Source organism: Rhopilema esculentum, chromosome 18 (assembly GCF_057945365.1).
Source record: "Rhopilema esculentum isolate cy_ngs chromosome 18, ASM5794536v1, whole genome shotgun sequence".
In the NCBI taxonomy this organism is placed as follows: domain Eukaryota; kingdom Metazoa; phylum Cnidaria; class Scyphozoa; order Rhizostomeae; family Rhizostomatidae; genus Rhopilema; species Rhopilema esculentum.
The window spans coordinates 2285851-2305343 of NC_142832.1; the positions used below are offsets into that span (position 1 = coordinate 2285851).

Genomic DNA, 19493 nt, shown 5'->3' on the forward strand with positions numbered 1-19493 from the left:
ATTCAAAATCTTTTATGCTCCTTTCAATTGATCAATTAAAAAATACTTTGGGAATGGCATACGCCGCACAAATACGAGTGTAATGCTATGAATAAAATTCACATGCTAACGACTAAAGTTAAGGTGATTGACCAAGAACAAGATAAGATGAGGGGTAATGCAAGACAATTCAGCATAAGTTATTTTTACCTATTCATTTACTTAGGGGTTTGGCTTTGGTAAGCAGATGAGTAAGATGCAATGTGATATCTAAAACCGCGTTGGAAAAAGCTTTGTTGTGATTACCTGGTGATCCTACATCTAGCATTTGGTCAACAAAACCATACAATAAGCTTAAGGTTAAAGAAAACGTGCCTATCAGGTATAACGCCCTTAAAAAAGATTAAACCTAAAAATAATCAGGGTCGTCGCTACAGAGGATTGATGTGGAGGAAGGGGGTGTGATAATACCCCTTTAGAAAAAAATTCATTATAAGGGTAAAGATTCATCAGCCCTCCCCCCCTGATTCGTTATGCAGAGGGTTCATCAAACCCTCAGCTTCCAGTAACTAGATTTTCGGGGTATTCGAAGGGACCAGGCTTTCAGTTCGTAAATGCAAGAGGTTCTTAATAACGGCGTATGTTATTCTACTCATGACTCTCAAAGGCTTTCATTCCATAAAAGCGAGAAGTTCCTAGTAGCAGGAATTGGGCTCATTATACAGTGCATATTCCGAGGGATTAGACTGTCAGTTCGTAATTGCAAGAGGTTCTTAATATGCAAGGTGCGTTATAGCAGGAGCTCGCTATCTCGAGGGTTGGCGAGATGTTCTTAACAGGTAGAGACTCTACCTGTTGTAGAGCTCATAATAGTGAAATTCTAATTTTAAACAAGTTAGCTCTAACTTCGCATCTATGGTTATGATACCATCAAGTAAAATACCGAATCACGGAAATCGAAGAATAGAGCACGAATCAACTCAAGAAACATACGTGAATCATGTATTTTCTTCCAAAGATTTGATGGAGAAAATATTTATAAATAACATCAAAATGAGCTGGTAACAACAAGATATTGAATATTAGGAGGACGTTTCAGAACGACACGACACTTCATTGATATCAGAAACTACAAATGACACAAGGAATGCTACATAATATTAAATCTGCTTTCAGTGCAATTAGAAAGACAACGGGGCTTTGGGTGGGGTGGGAGGAATTTAGGGGTGCAGCTAGGATAATAAGGGTAAATGGTACGGGTAACTGTCTATCGCTGGGAAGAAGCTTCTATGCCCTGACCACACAAATTTTTAGTTCAAACAGAGAATAGTTCCAACAAAGGTATGTACTAAGTATAAAATATCACGATTAATTATCGGCAAATTCATGGCCTCCGACGAAGGGGGCCACGGCCCCCCACTTTTTGCAACACAATATAGCTTTTTCAAAATCTTTTGTGTTAAATATGGCCTTGCCCTCCATTTTCCATTAGAGGGTAAAACGCAAGAATTTACATAAATAATATAATTCGTAATCTAGATTACTGAAGATGACGCGAACACAAGACTGAAAAAACCAAATATACCTAAATTGTCATGCAAAAACTATGTAAAGGACATTAATCTCTTAGCGTCTGCGAAATTTATATTTAGAGATGAAATTTGAACAATAACTACGAGCTAAAAATTACCCAGTTGACTTACACGTAACGAATCGCAAAATTTTACCAAAAGAAACATTCAACGAAGGCTTAAAAAATAAATGTACTCAAGATTCTCTTCTTTTCGTCCAGAGTTAGCTTAATCTAGTTCAGCTGGGAAGAATGCAAGTATCATTTAGATATCATACGATAAATAATTGTGGTAGAAACAACGGGATGAAAGTGAACCGATTTTTTTCCAATCAGAAAACTTGAACACAGCGGTTATGGTTCTTTGGGAAGGGAAGAAATAGAAAATAGGACCTTAACCAAAATAGCTTAATACACAATTATTAGGTATATCTATTGCTTAGCATATAAAATGACAGATTAAGTCGCAAAAATTAAGATATCTATTTTCTAAAATTATCTACATCGGAATTTACAAATTACCTAATCGTTACCTAATCGGTGCAAATCGTGCTGGATAAAGGAGTTGTTTGTAACAACAAACTAAAGGAAGAAATTACTATTAAATAGCTCTAGGAGCAGTAAAGACGAAAAGAAGAACCAAATCTGATTACGTACTGAAATTCTAAGGCAGCTGGATCGACACCCAAGGGGAGTAACTCACTTTTAATACGGTAAGGTCCATCCACAATTATCAAAATTCACCTAAAAGTATCGGAACAAAATTTTCTAGACCCAAAAGTATCAGCTAAAAAATGTTGACCAGACCATAAATTTTAAAAACATATTTTTGCTGTGCACATAAGATACCACCAGCCATAGTAATTTAGACTGATTCTTATAATAATCAGTTCAAGCACGTCTGTTTTTATTCATGTTTTATCAAGTTTAAGCACGTATGTTGTTAAAACAGGTGCCCAAACGTATCAGATCATAAGAAAAATTCTTACCCATAATTATCGGATGGACCAACCCGGAAATTAAAAGTTTAAGTGACCCCTCTCCTGGGTTCACTACAATGTTTTTTTGGGAAATATAAACGTGTTTCTGTTCAACTGCCCATGTTCACCACTGTACACAAACTGTTACTCTACAATCACCAATGCTTTTTAGTTGTGAAACAATGCATTTGGAGTCTAGGAAGGTGCAAACATTAAATTTTGCGGGAAAAGACACATGAAAAATACAATTTTAAAGGATTGTCACCCGCTCAACAACAAGAAGTTCTTCAACATTTAACTCTAAATTGCTAACTGCGAACGAATTAATAAGGTTTCCAGAAATGAGCGCTCTTCTCGGCTGACGAAAGTACCTATCAAAAAAGTTCCTAATTCTGCCTTCGCTTGGAGCATCTCCGCCTGAGGCTTGAGAGTACAATTCGCTTTTATCCTCAACTGAACACGTGAAGCTGGAACCATCCTTCAAAGTCAAGTCTATTCCTGAGTCGTAGGTAATCCAAGAATCCTTCTTGTCAGGAAGTTTAGCCTCAAAGTCCTTTTGGAAACTGTCGGTCTCTTCATCGACAATAATATTCTCCATTGGCTCTTTTGGAAGGAACCATGGTATCAGGAACATAAGGCAGCACGAGAACGCCACAATAGCGCCAATTGTGAAAAATGACGAGTCGTAGGAGCCAGAAACGGTGTACAGAAATCCTGGAAGAAACCAATTTTTATATGTATAAACATTACAGAAACGAAATTCATTCAAAAAAGGAATAATTATACTAGTTGAATGAAATATGGTATTAGGCGCAAACTTAAACAAGCCGTGAGTAAATACTATTTAAACTGCACATCGTGGCAAGCAGAGCCGCTGAAAGCAATGTCTGGCCCGGCACAGGCCTAATGGACCCTTTCCTAACCAAAGCAATGAACCTAAAATGAGTTTGAGACAGATTTCATTGCATATAATTTTCTTTATTAACTTTTATTTATATTCGTAAAGCATTTTAAACTCTCCAAGTTAGGAAATGATTTGTAATTACTTTGTCACTAAGAGTCCTTCTTTAAATAGAGACAATTAGGGGCTATTTCTCCCTTGCCCCCACATAGTGGATCTGGTGGCTTGTAAATGTGTCTGCCTACACAGTATCGAGCACTATGCAATATTCAATAGCGATCTCCAATAAATAAGAATAAAAAGCTAATTCCTAATTTATGAGAACGGTAAAGAGGAACTTTTCAACAGAATTCGGTAGGAGAAAATGGAATTAAAGAAGAAATGGTGTTTAATAATTGATGGCTATAGATGCGAAATTTTACTAGAACCTATGAATTTGAAAAGCACGGTGGATTGTGTTCAAGGTTCATACGACTGTAAGATCATAAATTAAACTTTATTTTTATATTCCGATCCCAAGCTTGAATTTTGTTGAAACAGGAACGTTATTGAAGAACGAGATATTGCTAAATAGCACAGACCGTTGCTGCGAATGTGGGCACTTTAACTGCCAATGTAGAATTCCCTATGTTTTGTATAGGCATAGGCACTAAGGCATATCTTTTGAAGACACATCTCTTGTAAATGTTGTATCAAGGTCCACATCTGGCCTGGGTTGCTTGGGTTATGTAAGATAAGATTGTCGTATGCTATTGTATGCAATTGTAGCACCGCGACATGTTATTGAAACGCGATTCATCAATGTTGAATGTGTTATCTGTTAGCCGAATTGCAATGCTAATTCTATCGAAACCACCTGCAGAATGTTTTCAAAATAAGACCATGTGCTGTTTGAACTTCTACGAAAAATTCGCTTGATAGACGTCACCGAAAGTTATAGTGCCTATTCATGATATTAAGATATACGAATGCAAGAAAGTGTCGATGCTAATAGAGGTCAAAAAATTGTTTTTCAACGCACAGAACACAGCTTATGACTCTGCCACAAATAGAAAAAAGGGGGTGTTTCTGTTTTCTCTGGGTTGCAACAACAATGCAGTGGACATTAATGTAAAATTTAGATATCTGTTATCCCTATGACAAAGCCTGCTTTACTTACCAACAGGCCCACCGAGAGGGGGGACAGGGGGGGACAGGGGGAACAATTGCCGCCGGGTCCGTAAGCTACGAGGGGCCCACTGGCAACTAAACTTTCTCTATTCAAAATATGACTTTTAATAACAAAGTAATTACAAACAATAACTGCGCTGGGTAAGTTTAGCAATAGTTTTTAATATAAATCAAAAGTAAACATCGAAAATCCTATTAAAAATTCAATACGTATTGAAGGCTTTGTTACTTCATTACTTTGGGTAGGAAGGGGTCGAAGTATTCGGTCCGCCCGTGGGCCCTGCGTGGCTCTGCCTGTGGGCCTGGCGTGGCTCTGCCTGTGGGCCTGGCGTGGCTATGCCTGTGGGCCTGGCGTGGCTCTGCCTGTGGGCCTGGCGTGGCTCTGCCTGTGGGCCTGGCGTGGCTCTGCCGCTAGACCCGGCGTGGCTCTCGGCGGCCCTACTCCCCAATGTCATTCCCAAGGCAATGGACACTGGCTAAACGCCACAAAAGCACTGAAGTGGAAACTCTGCACTTCCATAAAAAAATACCGTTTATGATTAGTCCAAGCACCTGATATTTTGAAAGGCATAACTAGCTTATACAAAGTCAAAACTAAGCTGAAGCGTGTCTTGAAGGTTTCTGTATTTCAAATAGTTAGTCACCGATATCCCGGAATGAGGCAGCACTGGACCACATCTTTGATAACATTTTGAAAGTCTCAATATATTTGACTAGAAACGTTTTCAGACCAGTCGTTTTCAGGTAAGGTGTTGTGTCGTGTGGCGCTCCTACGCAAGAAAAACGTGTATTTCTCTAGCAGAAACATCTTGAACCTTTGCAGAAAGGTTGGACTTCACAAAGTAATTTTTGCAACATTTTACGGCCAGTTCATAATTAACCCTACAAAATTATACTACTTACTATCTTCAATTATGCATTTAGATCGATTTGGTTATGTTGTAATAGAGATGTATGGCAGGGTATGTGCCCTAGCTCCACAGACGATCCCTTATCAAGCAGTAAACAGTACAAATATCGTTCGGCTAAATTTCAAAGCGTGTTGTTCCCGAACCTTGAAACCAATTTTGAAATTATGGCGGACTTAGCGTTGTTCTTGCAATGCAGTTTAAAACCAATTAACGCCCACAAATTGCTATTCGGCTTAGTATTGAGCACTTATACAATATCGTTCTGTTTGAAGGTCATCTTATTTTCATTTATTTCTTTTCACTTGCGATACAACGCCTGCCAACAGTCTTGGTACACTATACCAAATTTTTAAATATTTTATATTGCAACCCTACCCCCCCCCCTTCTCCCCCGAACAAGTTGTTTTGTGCAAAGTTCAGTACTTATTTCAGATAGCTATGATATTTAATTTAACAACTAGCATTGTTTTTTGGGGAGAGGGGTGCGGTGTCGGCATTTTTCTAAGCCATTTGAAAGTTATCCTTTAAAGATGGACACATTCCATCCACGCCTAATCTCTATTGTGAAGCACTGTGTGTGTATCCTAGGTTTATAACAGCAACAATCATTTAATACCTCATGTTACCACATCTATCTAGTGAGAAGTTCCACTGAAATCTTAAACTCTCCACAATTTGGAGCTTTCGTAACCGTAACAATCCAATTACACCCTGTTTTGTTAAACAGCAACGCAAATATAAGCAACTATAGTAAAGAGTAATTACCTGCCAATGGAGGTCCAAGCATCATGAAAAGCGAGGATAGAAGATACATTGCGCCTATGGCATTGTGTAAATTGTGCCTGCCAACAATATCGACGACTATGATAGCTATCAATCCATTGAAACACGAATCGAAAAATCCATAAATAACGCTGTATGTGATTAAGGTTCCATAAGATGTAAAGAGAGGGCAGAGTGTGTGGTTGATGCAAACAATTAGTTGGGTGAATTGGATTAAATACAGGCGGTTGACCCAGTTGCAATCTGCTAATTTGCCAAAGAAGATTTTGCCAATTGTGCTAGCAGCTGAGACGTAACCAAGGAGCGACGAAGCCTTTGACAAAGTTAGGCCCAAGTCAGCGGCACGTTTCACCTGCAAAAATTAAGGCGAAATTCTTTTAGAAAATGTTAATTTTTAAAAAAATTTGGAAAACGTGAAATTATAGAGTTTTACACAACTGGTTTCTTGGTATATTTCCATGAATACTTTTTGTTTCTTTGTATCATTTTTAGAAAATTAGTGTACATTGAATCTATCCTGTAGCAACAACGGTTATAGAAACATGCAGTTGAAAGTTTAAAAAAGGGGAAAAATTACAAGGGGTTGAAAAGGAGGTAAAAAGGAGGTAAAAAGGATAAAAATGTGAAAACTTTGAGAAATGCGAAAAATAAAAGACCAATACTTACCAAATGTACGAATGGGATATATAAAACTGAGAAGATGAAACAAACACTGACTGTCCATATAAGAAATCCTTTGTTTTTCCAAATTTTTGCGTCAAAAACTGTTGGCCTTTGTAAGTTATCTTTTGTAGTTGAATATTTTGCTGGGGTTTTACCATATACGAGACTCCCGAGAAGCAGCAGTCCCCCAGTTGCTGCCAAGAATCTAAATGTACTTTGCAGTCCATAAGATTCCAGTGATTTTTCGATGAGGGCAGAAAACACGAAGCCCCCAACCCCAGTTCCACTGCTTGCGATTCCCACTGCTAAGGCATAGCTGGTCTCAAAATGCTGCGGAAGCACTATCAACGAAGAGAAATACACTGCGCTGGCGCCCAACGGGAAAATCAATCCGAACATGACGCTGATCATCACAATGCCCTGGGCGAAAGACGAAAGGAGTAGACCGGCGGAATAAACAATGGCGCCGACGAATGCCACTTGACGACAACCAAATTTACTGCAAAGTGGACTTGTGAAACCTCCAAACAACAGACACAAACTGTAGGACAGTGATCCAACAAGTGCTGCAAAAAGAATAAACGTTTATTTAACAACAAGCTTCTAAAAATACGCTATATAATTATAATTCATCAGATTCGATAGGTATGACCTTTCCAGTCTTCCCAGAAACAGCTTTTAAAATTTTAAAAATCTATTAAAAGCATGGGCTCCTGCACCCTTTTCCACTTCACTGAAGGGCGTAGTAAGAGGAAACTAGATAGCTGATTTACTATAATAATTGAATCCAAGTTTCTATAATTTTAGCCAGTCTCTTTATTTCTATTTCATCCATTGGTAAGCAAATTTTTGATGGGTGTTGTCGATATTTTTTAGAACTTTAGAACTTGAATTATTTGTAACTAAACAAGTCTTTTCCATCTTAGGTTTTTGATAAAAACTTGGGCAATCCCATAAGTGTTCAGTATATTCCTCATGGGACCCACATCTTCTGCACTATGAAACCCCACTTTTATCCCAGTTGTTAGGTTAGCGACGCCCCTAGGAGGGTGAATTGATGTTGCACTGTGCACGAGGTTTTTCTTTGCAGCTGTGCTAAAAATTGTTAATTACAAGTCGACGATGATCACCAGACTATTTGCACCTGCTCTTGCTACTGTTCATTATTATATAATTGACTCCAGCATAAATCATGTAAATTCAACTCTTTGACAATTTCATAAGCGAATCTTCGACAATTTAATGAGTTTCATGACAACTTTTCTCTGTTCTTTACAGCGTATTTTCTGCTTCTTCGGGATTCATTAGAACCCTTTAATAACATTGCATTTAATGAAATGCATTTGGATATAGTAGAACCCAGGCCTCCACTACTCCGGACCATGGGTAGCCTCATTTTCATCTAAAAGATTTGAGAAGAAAATTGATTCAGCCCCCAAGGACAAAAGTTCCGTCATGTATATCAGGGGTAATAGAAATGACGTCAATGTTAAAGCACGGATCCACAAGGGATTTCAAACATTCCTATATTTGTGGACAAATGACGTTTTTGGGGACTTGTTAGTCCAACTAGACGCTAATGAAACTAATAATTAAATGAATGTTTCTTTTCATTATTGGCTGATATCCAGTAAAGATGAATATAAAAGACCACAATGAGGTTTCAATATAAGAAAGGTTTTATTTGCTCCTTGAATCTGGTAATCCTGCGCACCTGGAAACATAATTAGGGGAAGGAGCCTTATCAACACTCGATGCCAAGCCAACGAATGGCGAAACTTGAGATAGGGGCTTGTTCAAAACTTCATATTTTTCGGCTTTAGACTAACTTCAACCACAAAATAATTATACTTCAAAAGCGAAAAAATGTGACTTGGAACTGGGTAAGAATGGATTGGGTAAAAGAGCTCTTTGAATCATATCATATCTAAAACACTCTGTGCGCAATGACACAGGAGCCACGGGTTAGGTGTCATAAATCCAATAATTTTCTTCAGTAAAGTTTTCAAAAACTCCAGATGTTCAAATAAAGGCTTTCAATAGTAGACTGACTTGCACCCTTTTATAGAAACAGTTTTATAAGAACACAAGCCTCAAAATTGGTCAAAAGTTAAGAACAAATTAAACATAAGCTCGGGCTGAGCTACTGTAGAATTATCAATTTTTAACAATGTTTTATCTCACAAATGAGGATTTTTAGCCATATTAGGGTGCTTCTAGGTCGCGAATTTTAAAACTTGGCGGCAAATGAAGGTTGTCTCATTCACACTGTTGGCAAATAAGGTTTGAACACCTCCCTTCCCGAGCGAAAAAGCTAGCAATCACACTGCTTACACCAAATTTATTAAGAAAAAATAGGAACAATCAGGCCTTAGATTTTCGAAAAATTAAGAACAGTTAGCATGAATTCAAATTCACTGGTTCTAATAAAAAAACGAGTGTACCTATAAGCATTTTTCCACCTTAATAAAGTTCATTGAACGAATTCAAAATTAGACCGCCAATAAAGGTTAATCTAAGACTTGTCCTAACATCGCATGCCATGAAAAAAGGCCGATATTTGTTTCTGAAGGCCAGAAATATGGCCGCTTTTGAAAACCTGCTACGAGTTTCGCAAGAGAAATTTTGTTCATGATAAAATGTTTAATAAACAAGAATAAGGCAGCTGGATGACTAGAACAAACGTACAAAAAACCCGCAAATTCTCGGGCATAGAATTCCATATTTATCTCGCGTTGATTAGCAACATGCCCTTTTGAAACATCTTGCTCATACGGGCAAGATTTGGAATTTTAAGTTAGAAAAGAAGATGAAGTTTCGGTTCACTGGATTGGTTAACCTCCCCTCCATGACACAGCATGGCTTTAAGCCGGTCGATCCGATCTGATTAATCAAAATTAATCGTTACTTTTCGCAAGAAATCGCGAATAAATTAACACTATTCTTTTTAGCTTTTGTCAACAATAGCGAGAAAAGAATACTTCATTGCACCATTCATTGAAAAATCTAGCCCTGAAGGCAATTGCTAAAAGCGGGCAAAATAAGTTTATTTATAATACTGATGGCCTATGTTATTTCATCAAAGCAATTTGAAAGCAACACGGTTGCGGAAAACACTATAAGTTTAAAACAAAAGGCAATGCTTCTAATCCACTCCTAAAAACATCACATGACTTCCTTCAGTGGTGATGAGACGCATGTCAAAGTTTCGCCCATGAATAATTTATGCAGTTAACAAAAATTGAAAATTCACCTGCAAGAGTCTCGGAGACGTTGTGTTCATCGATGATTGCCACGAATAGCGTCCCATAGGAATTGTAGAAACCCACAGTACATGCCTGGGCTACGAAGCATACAATGCATATCAACCAGGAATGTAATCCTTCCATGTTAGTTCTTCTCCGATTACAGAACTTATTTCTCTTCTTTCATCAAATCTCCTTCTTGATCTTAAGGAGGTGGTTTGTCGCTGTCAAGTGTTGCCTTTCCGCAAAAACTTCAACTGCCTAATGCTCAATGCTGGCGTAAAATTTTCATCTAGGAATACTTCTCTTGGATTTAAACGGTAACATACTTCGTCCATCTGCGTTTTCCCTCTGCCTTGAAGAAAAGGTTTTCCTGTGAGAAGTTTTTTAAAAGCAAGTTTTGTAGCAGGCCGGTGCGTCTGACTCTCCTCTCAACCAGGTGAACGCTTGTGAGAAAAATTTATCAGTCAGACCTCGACAACAGTCTGTCGCGGACCAGTCAGACCAGTCAAACAGGTTTTTTGAGAGTTTATAGACCGTTCACGTGATAATTGGCCCGTGAAAGTTCGAGGGCCAACGAACTTTATTCTCTGATTGGTCAAATACTTAAACGGAAATGATGCAAAGTCTTGTGCATTGGTTAAAAATGAAACGGAAACGAATCAGAGGGAAGATGTACAACACGCAGTCTGCTATTGGACACTATTTAAAGGCGGTAAATTTAAATCTTTAAGTAAAACAAGATCGTCAAGTTATTTGAGTTTATCATTGGTTAGGACACTTTGTCTTCAAATAAAAACTGTTGAATAGCCGCGGGGAGGAATCTTGAAGACAAAAAGGCAAACCCAGGGTAACGAGGCTTCATCAGAGCAAAATTCCAATCGTTGGTTGGTTTTAAATCGTTGTTTGGCTAAAGCCTGATTTTCGCGCGAAGCGAAAGACCAGTATAGCTTCTTCAAATACTTTCAAAGGTTGCTATCGGAGCTTGCACAAGCATGCGAGAACCTGTTAGTGCATCTGCTTAAAACTGTTGCTGTTGAGCAGGCCAATAAACAGCTCTTGCCTAATTTTTTTTTATTTCTGACATATTGGTAGAACGATGAAACTTTCAAGCCAGTTTTCGTCAATTTGAAATTCAAATGTTTGAATAATAATCTGATATGAATCCATTTACATGGATTGTGTACAAGGAACAGGAAATGAATAAATACCAACCTATTTTATTGATACTTTAAAGGCGAGAGTGTTTGAGAAAAAGAATGAGGAAAGACGTAGGCCATCTGAAACCAAAACAGAAGTCGTGTGTCTTCCAGTGCTGTTCTAATTGGTTTATTCTACAAGGCGAAAAATTTCGCAGCGAAAAAGTAGGAATGGTTTCACGATTTTACTATTTTTGCGATTTTAATTCACGAAGGCTTGAAATGGCTGCAAATATTGAAAATTTGATTTCATTTAAATTATATTATAAGAATTTAATTAGATGAAAACTATTTGAATTGTATTATAAAAGTTCAATTATATTAAAACTAGAATTTTGGAGGGGGAAGGGTTTACTAACTGTCGCCACCATGGCCTGCGGCTAGAAAAAGTTTGAAATATGGTATATAATGGTATCATTACCTCAGCACCTCAAAAGTTTCGCCATGTATTTTAAATCTAAACAGTGAAGACATAGTAACGAACAAAAGCTAAGGGGTCTATTTAACACCAAAACATACAGTGTAGTAGAGTTCAATCTTTCTGCTGTTGCCTAAAAAAGTTTGTTTTGTTCTGAAACAAAGTAGGGGGCATGGCCTGAAACATTTATATAGAACAAATTGTATCTTTTGCTAAAAAAGAAGCAAAAAATAAAGAAACCGAACCTTTAAGATTACTGTTATTTACCAGAAAGAAAAGTTTTCTAGGAATTATACATTAAATTCCGAAACCCAAGAGTAAAGTATCAATTTTTTACAGAAAATTCATACAGTGAACAAAAATCCTTAAATTATTGTCCAATTGAATGTCGACTTCTCTTTTTTATGCCACAAAATAAGTGTGTACATAAAATACTTGATATGGCCCACGTTTTAGCTTATGAATATGCTATATCTTTCTCAATTTTACGAATAGAACGATTTTCAACCAGCATGTACCGTTTGAATACATTACATTAAAACACAGCGCTGTATACAATAACAAGAAGGTGCCTTTTCAAACCCTTTTAAACGTGCGATTAAACCCATGTTTATTTCTCAAACAGCACTTAGAACATCATAACTTATGACAAACCACCTAAAAATTAATGTAAAGTATCCTTTAATTATTCAAAGCAAGGAAAATTATGATTTTATGATTTTTGTGGCTTGGTTTATTAAACAGAATTAAGATTGAGCGGTTAAGCATGCTGTTTCGACCACACTGGTTTTCTAAATTTATCGGGCACGTGCAACTAAACTTATATTTTTCTATAAGAACCTGTAAATTTAAGTTCAGGCTGATAGTCCTTAATTCTTTTTAAAATCTTAGGCTGGATTGTTCTTAATTTGTTCTTAAACTAACAGGGTGTAAGCAATTGTCAGCTGATTTTAGTTCATTTGGCAGACAGTTCCAGATCTGAGGTTCTATGACTTTAAGGCTCTTGGAACCGAAAGTTACGTGGTTTGGTCGAAAATGATTGAAGTTGTTAGGACACCTAGAAGGATGTTTGAAAGTTCTTGAACTAAAAATGCTAGGATAAAACGTGGATTCAAATTTCTAATTGTCTTGAATATTTCGATACAGAGGGTTCTCTGACGAGCAACTTGCATTGTACATTTTTTGACCTAATAAGAAGATCATCATAGGAACTTGGAGTCTAGTGTTAAACCTAGAAGTTAGTCTAGTTCAATTTGTAGTCTAGTATGACACCCAGAAGTTAGTCTAGTTCAATTTGTAGTCTAGTGTGACACCTAGAAGTTAGTCTAGTTCAATTTGTAGTCTAGTGTGACACCCAGAAGTTAGTCTAGTTCAATTTGTAGTCTAGTGTGACACCCAGAAGTTAGTCTAGTTCAATTTGTAGTCTAGTGTGACACCCAGAAGTTAGTCTAGTTCAATTTTTAGTCTAGTGTTAAACCTAGAAGTTAGTCTAGTTCAATTTGTAGTCTAGTGTGACACCCAGAAGTTAGTCTAGTTCAATTTGTAGTCTAGTGTTACACCTAGAAGTTAGTCTAGTTCAATTTGTAGTCTAGTGTTACACCTAGAAGTTAGTCTAGTTCAATTTGTAGTCTAGTGTTACACCTAGAAGTTAGTCTAGTTCAATTTGTAGTCTAGTGTGACACCCAGAAGTTAGTCTAGTTCAATTTGTAGTCTAGTGTTACACCTAGAAGTTTAACAGTCTCTTCAGATTTGTTAGAATGTCCTTGAAAGTTAAGTATTTGCCTGGTCTTTTTTCAACAAAAAGTGCATGGAATTTGTTCGGGTTTGTAATCATTTCATTTTATTCGAGCCATGACAAAGCGCTTCCGGCTTCATTTTCCAAGACCCTGACAAGATCTGGCAAGGATTTGAAAAATAAAGCAAGCGTGTTGTCATCAGCAAAATTATACATGGTTGCTTGCTTTATAAAAGAGAAAAGGTCATTTATGTAGAAATTGAAAAGAATAGGACCTTCATTTGATTACAAGTTTGAAAATTCACCAAAAAAACACATGGCTAAAAATCCTCGTTTTTGAGATAAAACGCTGCATAAAATTACATTTTACAGTAGCTTAGCTAGTTTTTAATTTGCTCTTAACTTTTGACCAATTTTGAGGCTAGTATTCTTTTAAAATTGTTCTTATAAAAAGAGTGTATTGTGTATTTTGTTTTGAAAAAATTCTACGTTAACTTGAAGGCAAGACAATACAGTGTGTCAATGTTGAGCATTTTATTTTCTCATACCCTTGATACAACACAAAGTTAGTCAACCGCAGAAAATTAAAGTCTTGAAAATTACTTTAAAAACATTCAGATAGGGCCTAAACAGCATGGGGCCAAAGGGCAATATCAGAAAACAGCAACTCTTTGAAGCTGCAGGTATCTTGTTTGTACTTCAACAAATACCAGTAAACAGCTATACCATTGTCATCGTCAAGGCAAGCTTCTCTCAGGAGATGCAGCTGATCACGAATGTAGTACTTAGTTCTCTTGGGCCTAGTTCTCTCGGAAGTAAAAGACAACAAATTCGTTTCCAAGCTCATTTCTGTGCAGCTCAACATGCTTGCAAAAGGCTTTTTTTGCCATTCACACAAGCTGCTTTCCGTACCCCTTTCAAAAATTTTTGGATGATTGTCCTTAGAAAAATACTATTTGAACGTAACTTATATTTTATACACAAGGATGGCTCAGGTGCTATTCCAACATTGTTTCCAACATTTCCAACAGCAACAACAACAACAACAACAACAACAGGAAAAGGGGCAGGCAACTCAGCCATTTCTTTAGGCGTGGATTGAAAACAGATTGAGAATTTTCGAAAAAATTCTTAGGTTTTCCAAAATTTTTGGCAAGCATTGTACATTCAACGTTTAGCTGATGAATTAAAGAATACCAAAGGTCTATGTTGTAGAGGGCAAACACCTGCAGTCAACATCTTGTTTGGGCCATCGCAATGACGCACAGGTCCTTGGACTAATTTAACAAAACTATACCAAGCATTTCATGTTATGCATGCAAAGTGAGACGTACCATTCATAGCTTATGAACTACCAACAATCAAAATTAACTGAGTAGTTTCAATATATTGCAATTGTCGTTTTCTCAGTCGAATTCATAGAGGTATGGTTGAATTGCAGTGATTTTGCTCAAAGTTGTAGCAGGCTTATCATTATAGAGTTACAACGATGCTCTGTTGCCAGTCTAGGCACAATATGATAAAGTTTTGCAGGGGTAAACGAGAACATAATTTATATGCTTATCTGCTGAACAGTGGACAATTCGAGTTCCTAACAGCACATTCTGATGACCGTGTAAACGTCAGGGCTCCCGAGAGCAAGCCGGGCCCTGGGGGCAACCAACACGTGCAGGTCCCTTGCTTGACAACTTGACGTATGGTAAACTCTATTTTAACCGAGAATACTATAAACTTTTTCCAGCCTCGAAATTCCTAAAAAAATATTTATTTTGAACCTGAATTTATTCTTAAAGTATTCTTAATTTTTTCCAAATCTGATATGGTTTCAGGGGAACATCTCCCGCTCCTTAATAAAAACCACGCTTTTTGCACAACAAACCACAACGAGATATGTCAATTTTAAGACTCCTTGTTATGAACTTCCCTAAACAGGCAACCGCTGAAAAATAAGAAAGAAAAATGCGAGCTGCGGCTGAGCAATATTTTTATTATTTATTTTCAAAATTGGACGATTCTGAGCCTGAATAATCTGAAAAAGTGTTCTTTAAAAAGAATTTTTTTTAAACGAATTACTGTTATTTTTCTATGGTTCACCAAGTCAGGAGCAGAGGCAGGTTCCTGTGCTCATTTGGTCCAATATGGCCATATGCCAATACATCAGGGCCGTCGCTTCCTATGATGCACAAGAGGGGGGAGGGAGGTGATGGTGCCCTAAGCCCAATTGTCGACAAGATGGTTGAAGCATCCATTATTTGCCGACAAATCTGAAAATTTGAGGACGAAGTACCCCTAGGTGGGGGGGGGGGGGTGGTGTCACACAACTACCCACACCCCCTGTAAAGACGGCCCTGCAATACATTTATCTGATTTTGCCCATTAAGAGGTATTTCAGGATGCCCTTTCAGGTTATGTGATCCAAATTCAAAAGCTCTCGAAATGGGCTTTTGTGACTTAAGTACTCAAATCAGAGTAGCTTAACCCAGGTTAAAAGATGCATTGTAAACAGGGCTTAAGCTGTAGTGTTATGGCCTTTGGATTTAGAGATTAGTTTGCATCAGTTAAAGGTTATGTCAAGACCTCAACATCCAAACAATAAATGCTAGAGACAACAGAACGCTATGATCAAAAGAATTAGCCCCGTGTTCGCCAAACTATTAGTGAGCCCCGCCGGGCTCGTCCAACCATTGATGGGCTCCTTCGGCCCAGCATCAGTTATCTTTCTAAAAATATGCTTATGTCATGGGCCCCTTGAAGTTTTGTACATCCACAGGGGTTGCTACATTTTTCCGCCCAGTGAAACAATTTTGTCGCCTAGTGGGCTGCAAATCCATCTCACTGGGCGGCAAGAGCTTCGATATATGGTATCGACGACTTGCATACACACTGGCGCACATTGCTTGATAATCATAATGATTTGACTTGGCCTTTCAATTCGTATTACCTTATTTCACTGGATTTAATATGTTGTAAACAGAAAAACTCAAAGTAAAAAATTATTATGAATAAGGCCAGGAGGGTAGGTAATCTTTTTAAGGAGGTTTGCATGCTTACACTCCCCCCTTCTCCAATAGTAGCTTAAAAGGAAAAAAACCAATCTGTCGAAGAAACGCATTAGGTAGTTTAAGGGCCTTCACGTCTCACAATCAGTAAAGAATAATTAGGCAATACCAGTTGCTCTACTGGTTACATATGATACTGGTTACACTGGTTCCCCCGATGTAAACAAAACTAAGCGTTAATGATTTCAAGATTTCTTTTTAGTACTGAATCCAAACCAACAGGTCCTTCTTAGGTGAAAGCGTGTATTGTGTTCAATTTCCCTACCGTCTTTTCAGAGCAAGCGTCAACTGCAATCAGTAGCGGAGCCACGGGGGGAGGGGGGAGGGGGAATGGGGTGGCTAGTCCCCCACTTTTTCAGAAAGTTGGTCCTCGAGATTCTCGCAAACTTGATGAAAAACGTGGGGGGGGGATGTATGTTATCTAGATGGTCACATTTAAATGACATATCTTGGGAGACAAGAGGTGTTTCCTCTGGAAGAAAATGTTTCAAACAGGAGAAAGGGCGTGGTCCCTGACACACCTTTGTCCCCCCCCCCCCACTTATCCCAGGCTGGAGCCACCACTGACCGCAATTCACAATGTCTAGATCTCTTTTACTTGCTAAGAAGAATTCCAAGGTGGGAATGGGTGGGAATTTATAAGAAAATCTCGTTTTTTGCTGAGACTCAACATTCTTAAACTTTTAAGATTTTGAGCCTGAGATAATTTTCAAATTATCCAAGGTGTAACTGAGTCGCATTTTAGTGTTAATGACGTGGATACGAGTTCTTCAAAACATATAGGGTGAATCTCGCATTTGATTTGCTTTCTCAAAACTCAAATAAACAAAAAAATTTATTCTTGACTAAGCGAGAGCATTATTCTTAAACTACACTCTTTTTTATAAGAACAATTTTATAAGAACACGAGCCTCAAACTAGTCAAAAGTTAAGAACAATTCAAAAACAAACTCAGGCTGAGGTACTGTGAAATATCATTTCAAGCAACCTTTCATCTAAAAAACGAGGATTTTTAGCCATGTGTGGGTGCTTTTTCGGTGACTTCCCAACTTGTAGGCAAATGAGGCCTTAACACCTACCTGGAGCGAAAAAGCTAGCAATAGCACTGCTTACACCCTATTTATTTAAGAACAAATTAAGAACAATCCAGCCTCAGATTTCGAAAGAACTAAGAACAGTCAGCCGGAACTTAAATTTACTGGTTCTTTTAAAAAAGAGTGTATGCCATTGCAGTTAAAATAGCAACCGCGTTATGAATCCGTAGCAGAGGTTGCCCGGATCACAGGCCGGATAGCCGGTTTACACGATGCCGGATCTGATGCCGGATAATTTGGTGACTGCTATTTGGAAGACCGCGTTGACAGGAATTTGCAACCCCAGGACCTTCCGGTCTTGAAATAGCACAATCCTTTGTTTGCGTTTTTTAGAAATGGAAATTTAACTGCAAATCAGATTAAGTGAACCGTGAGTGGGAGAAACAATGACCCGCGAGAGAGAAAAGAAGTGCTAACATTGAATTGATGCTTCTACATAACTTCAAAAGCAGGAGACCATCTTTTAAGGTTTCGTAAATAAAACCTTAAATATTTTCAAGTTACTTAGAGCTAGGCTGGTTGGAGAGTAGGGGCTCACGGAGTCTCGTCCCCTCCTGGCGCAGCCCCGTACCACGGCCAACGAGGGCCACGCCGGACCCAAAGGCAGACAAAATGCTTGGGCCCCTTCCTACCCAGGGGAGGATCAGGAGCAAATTGGAAGGAGGGCCAGTCGGTAGTGGGGTCGCACCCAAAAAAACCTAAAATACGTTTAGCTTTGTCTTAAAATGCATTCAGTTTTCTTTATTTACTTTGAATTCAAATTCGTGAAGCATTTTGAAACTTTCCAAAAAGAGATGTGATTTGTAAATTCCATGTTATTGAGAGTCATACCTTAAAATTAGAGACAGTTTAGTTACATGCGGCCTCCTCTTTGCTTACGGGTCCAGAAGCATTGCCCCCCTCAGAGGGCCTGCCCCATACACATGCCTGTAAGACTAAGGTCCCAGCTAGAAGGAGAGGTGTTGGGGAGGGGAGGGTTTAAAACCCCCAATCTTTTATGAAGTGGCGGGTAAATTTTCAGTTAGTCAACAGGCGGTTTCAGTCGTTAGTTGGTAGATAAAATCGCAACCAGATATCTTCACACATTATGCTGGTGAATTTTTTTTCCGTGACCCCCAAACCCCTTCCCTTCGAAGATTCAGCTATGCCACTGCGTGAGACCCATACTGGATTTGGCGAAGGCAATGAGCCAAAGGTTTACGCCAGCTAATGGCGGTAAGTCGCTGAGAATGTAGGTTGCGATTGATCTTCGTGTATTTGCAAGTTTGCGCCGAAGCCAAAAAATTAAGAAGGGTTCGCCAGCGGGAAACATTTGCACACTGATGTGCGCCACAGAATGGACTCCAAGGGACTTTTCTTACCTATAAAATTGAACATCCATCACCCATGCCTGCAATAAGTTAAAGGTAAGAATGAAAAAAACTTACATTTTTAGCACACGCCTCAGTTGATTTGGACCTGACAGCCAAAAACCAACATTGACACCAAAGATGAGGTGAGTCCCATGGCAATGCAGTGTGGCTCTAAAACAATGTGAAAAGAACGGTGAGGACACGTTAGACCATAATGTACTGATAGTTCACGTGAAGATAAATAACAGCATGAGCCGATGTTTGGCCATAGACTCTTGAGCCTGAGAACAATGGTTCATCTCATGGTGACAGATTTCACTGAAAAAAAAACGGGCTACTTGCAAAAGGGACTACCGAATTTCCTCTAATAAACGCCGCCCTCTAATAAACGCCGCCATCTGTTAAGCGCCGTATCTTGAAAAGCGGCGTTCATC

The 19493-nt window shown here is 38.4% G+C and overlaps 1 protein-coding gene across 1 annotated transcript; it reads right to left on the bottom strand.

Moving 5' to 3' along the window:
• Window positions 1-977: 977 nt before the first annotated feature.
• Window positions 978-19109, bottom strand: LOC135681075 (monocarboxylate transporter 10). Its single transcript, XM_065195362.2, has 4 exons — window positions 10211-19109; window positions 6961-7523; window positions 6277-6646; window positions 978-3243 (listed from the first exon to the last, which is right to left on the bottom strand). Exons 1-4 carry the CDS (start codon window positions 10344-10346, stop codon window positions 2780-2782), a joined length of 1533 nt encoding a protein of 510 aa, XP_065051434.2. The 5' UTR covers window positions 10347-19109; the 3' UTR covers window positions 978-2779.
• Between the last annotated feature and the right edge of the window lie 384 nt (window positions 19110-19493).

Excerpts from the sequence above, each read along its gene's own strand:
- LOC135681075 (XM_065195362.2), bottom strand. The coding sequence starts at position 10,346 with ATGGAAGGATTACATTCCTGGTTGATATGCATTGTATGCTTCGTAGCC. Across the intron at positions 6,647-6,960 it reads ATATCCCATTCGTACATTTG|GTGAAACGTGCCGCTGACTT; the intron begins GTAAGTATTGGT and ends TAATTTTTGCAG. Across the intron at positions 3,244-6,276 it reads GCTTGGACCTCCATTGGCAG|GATTTCTGTACACCGTTTCT; the intron begins GTAATTACTCTT and ends GGTTTCTTCCAG.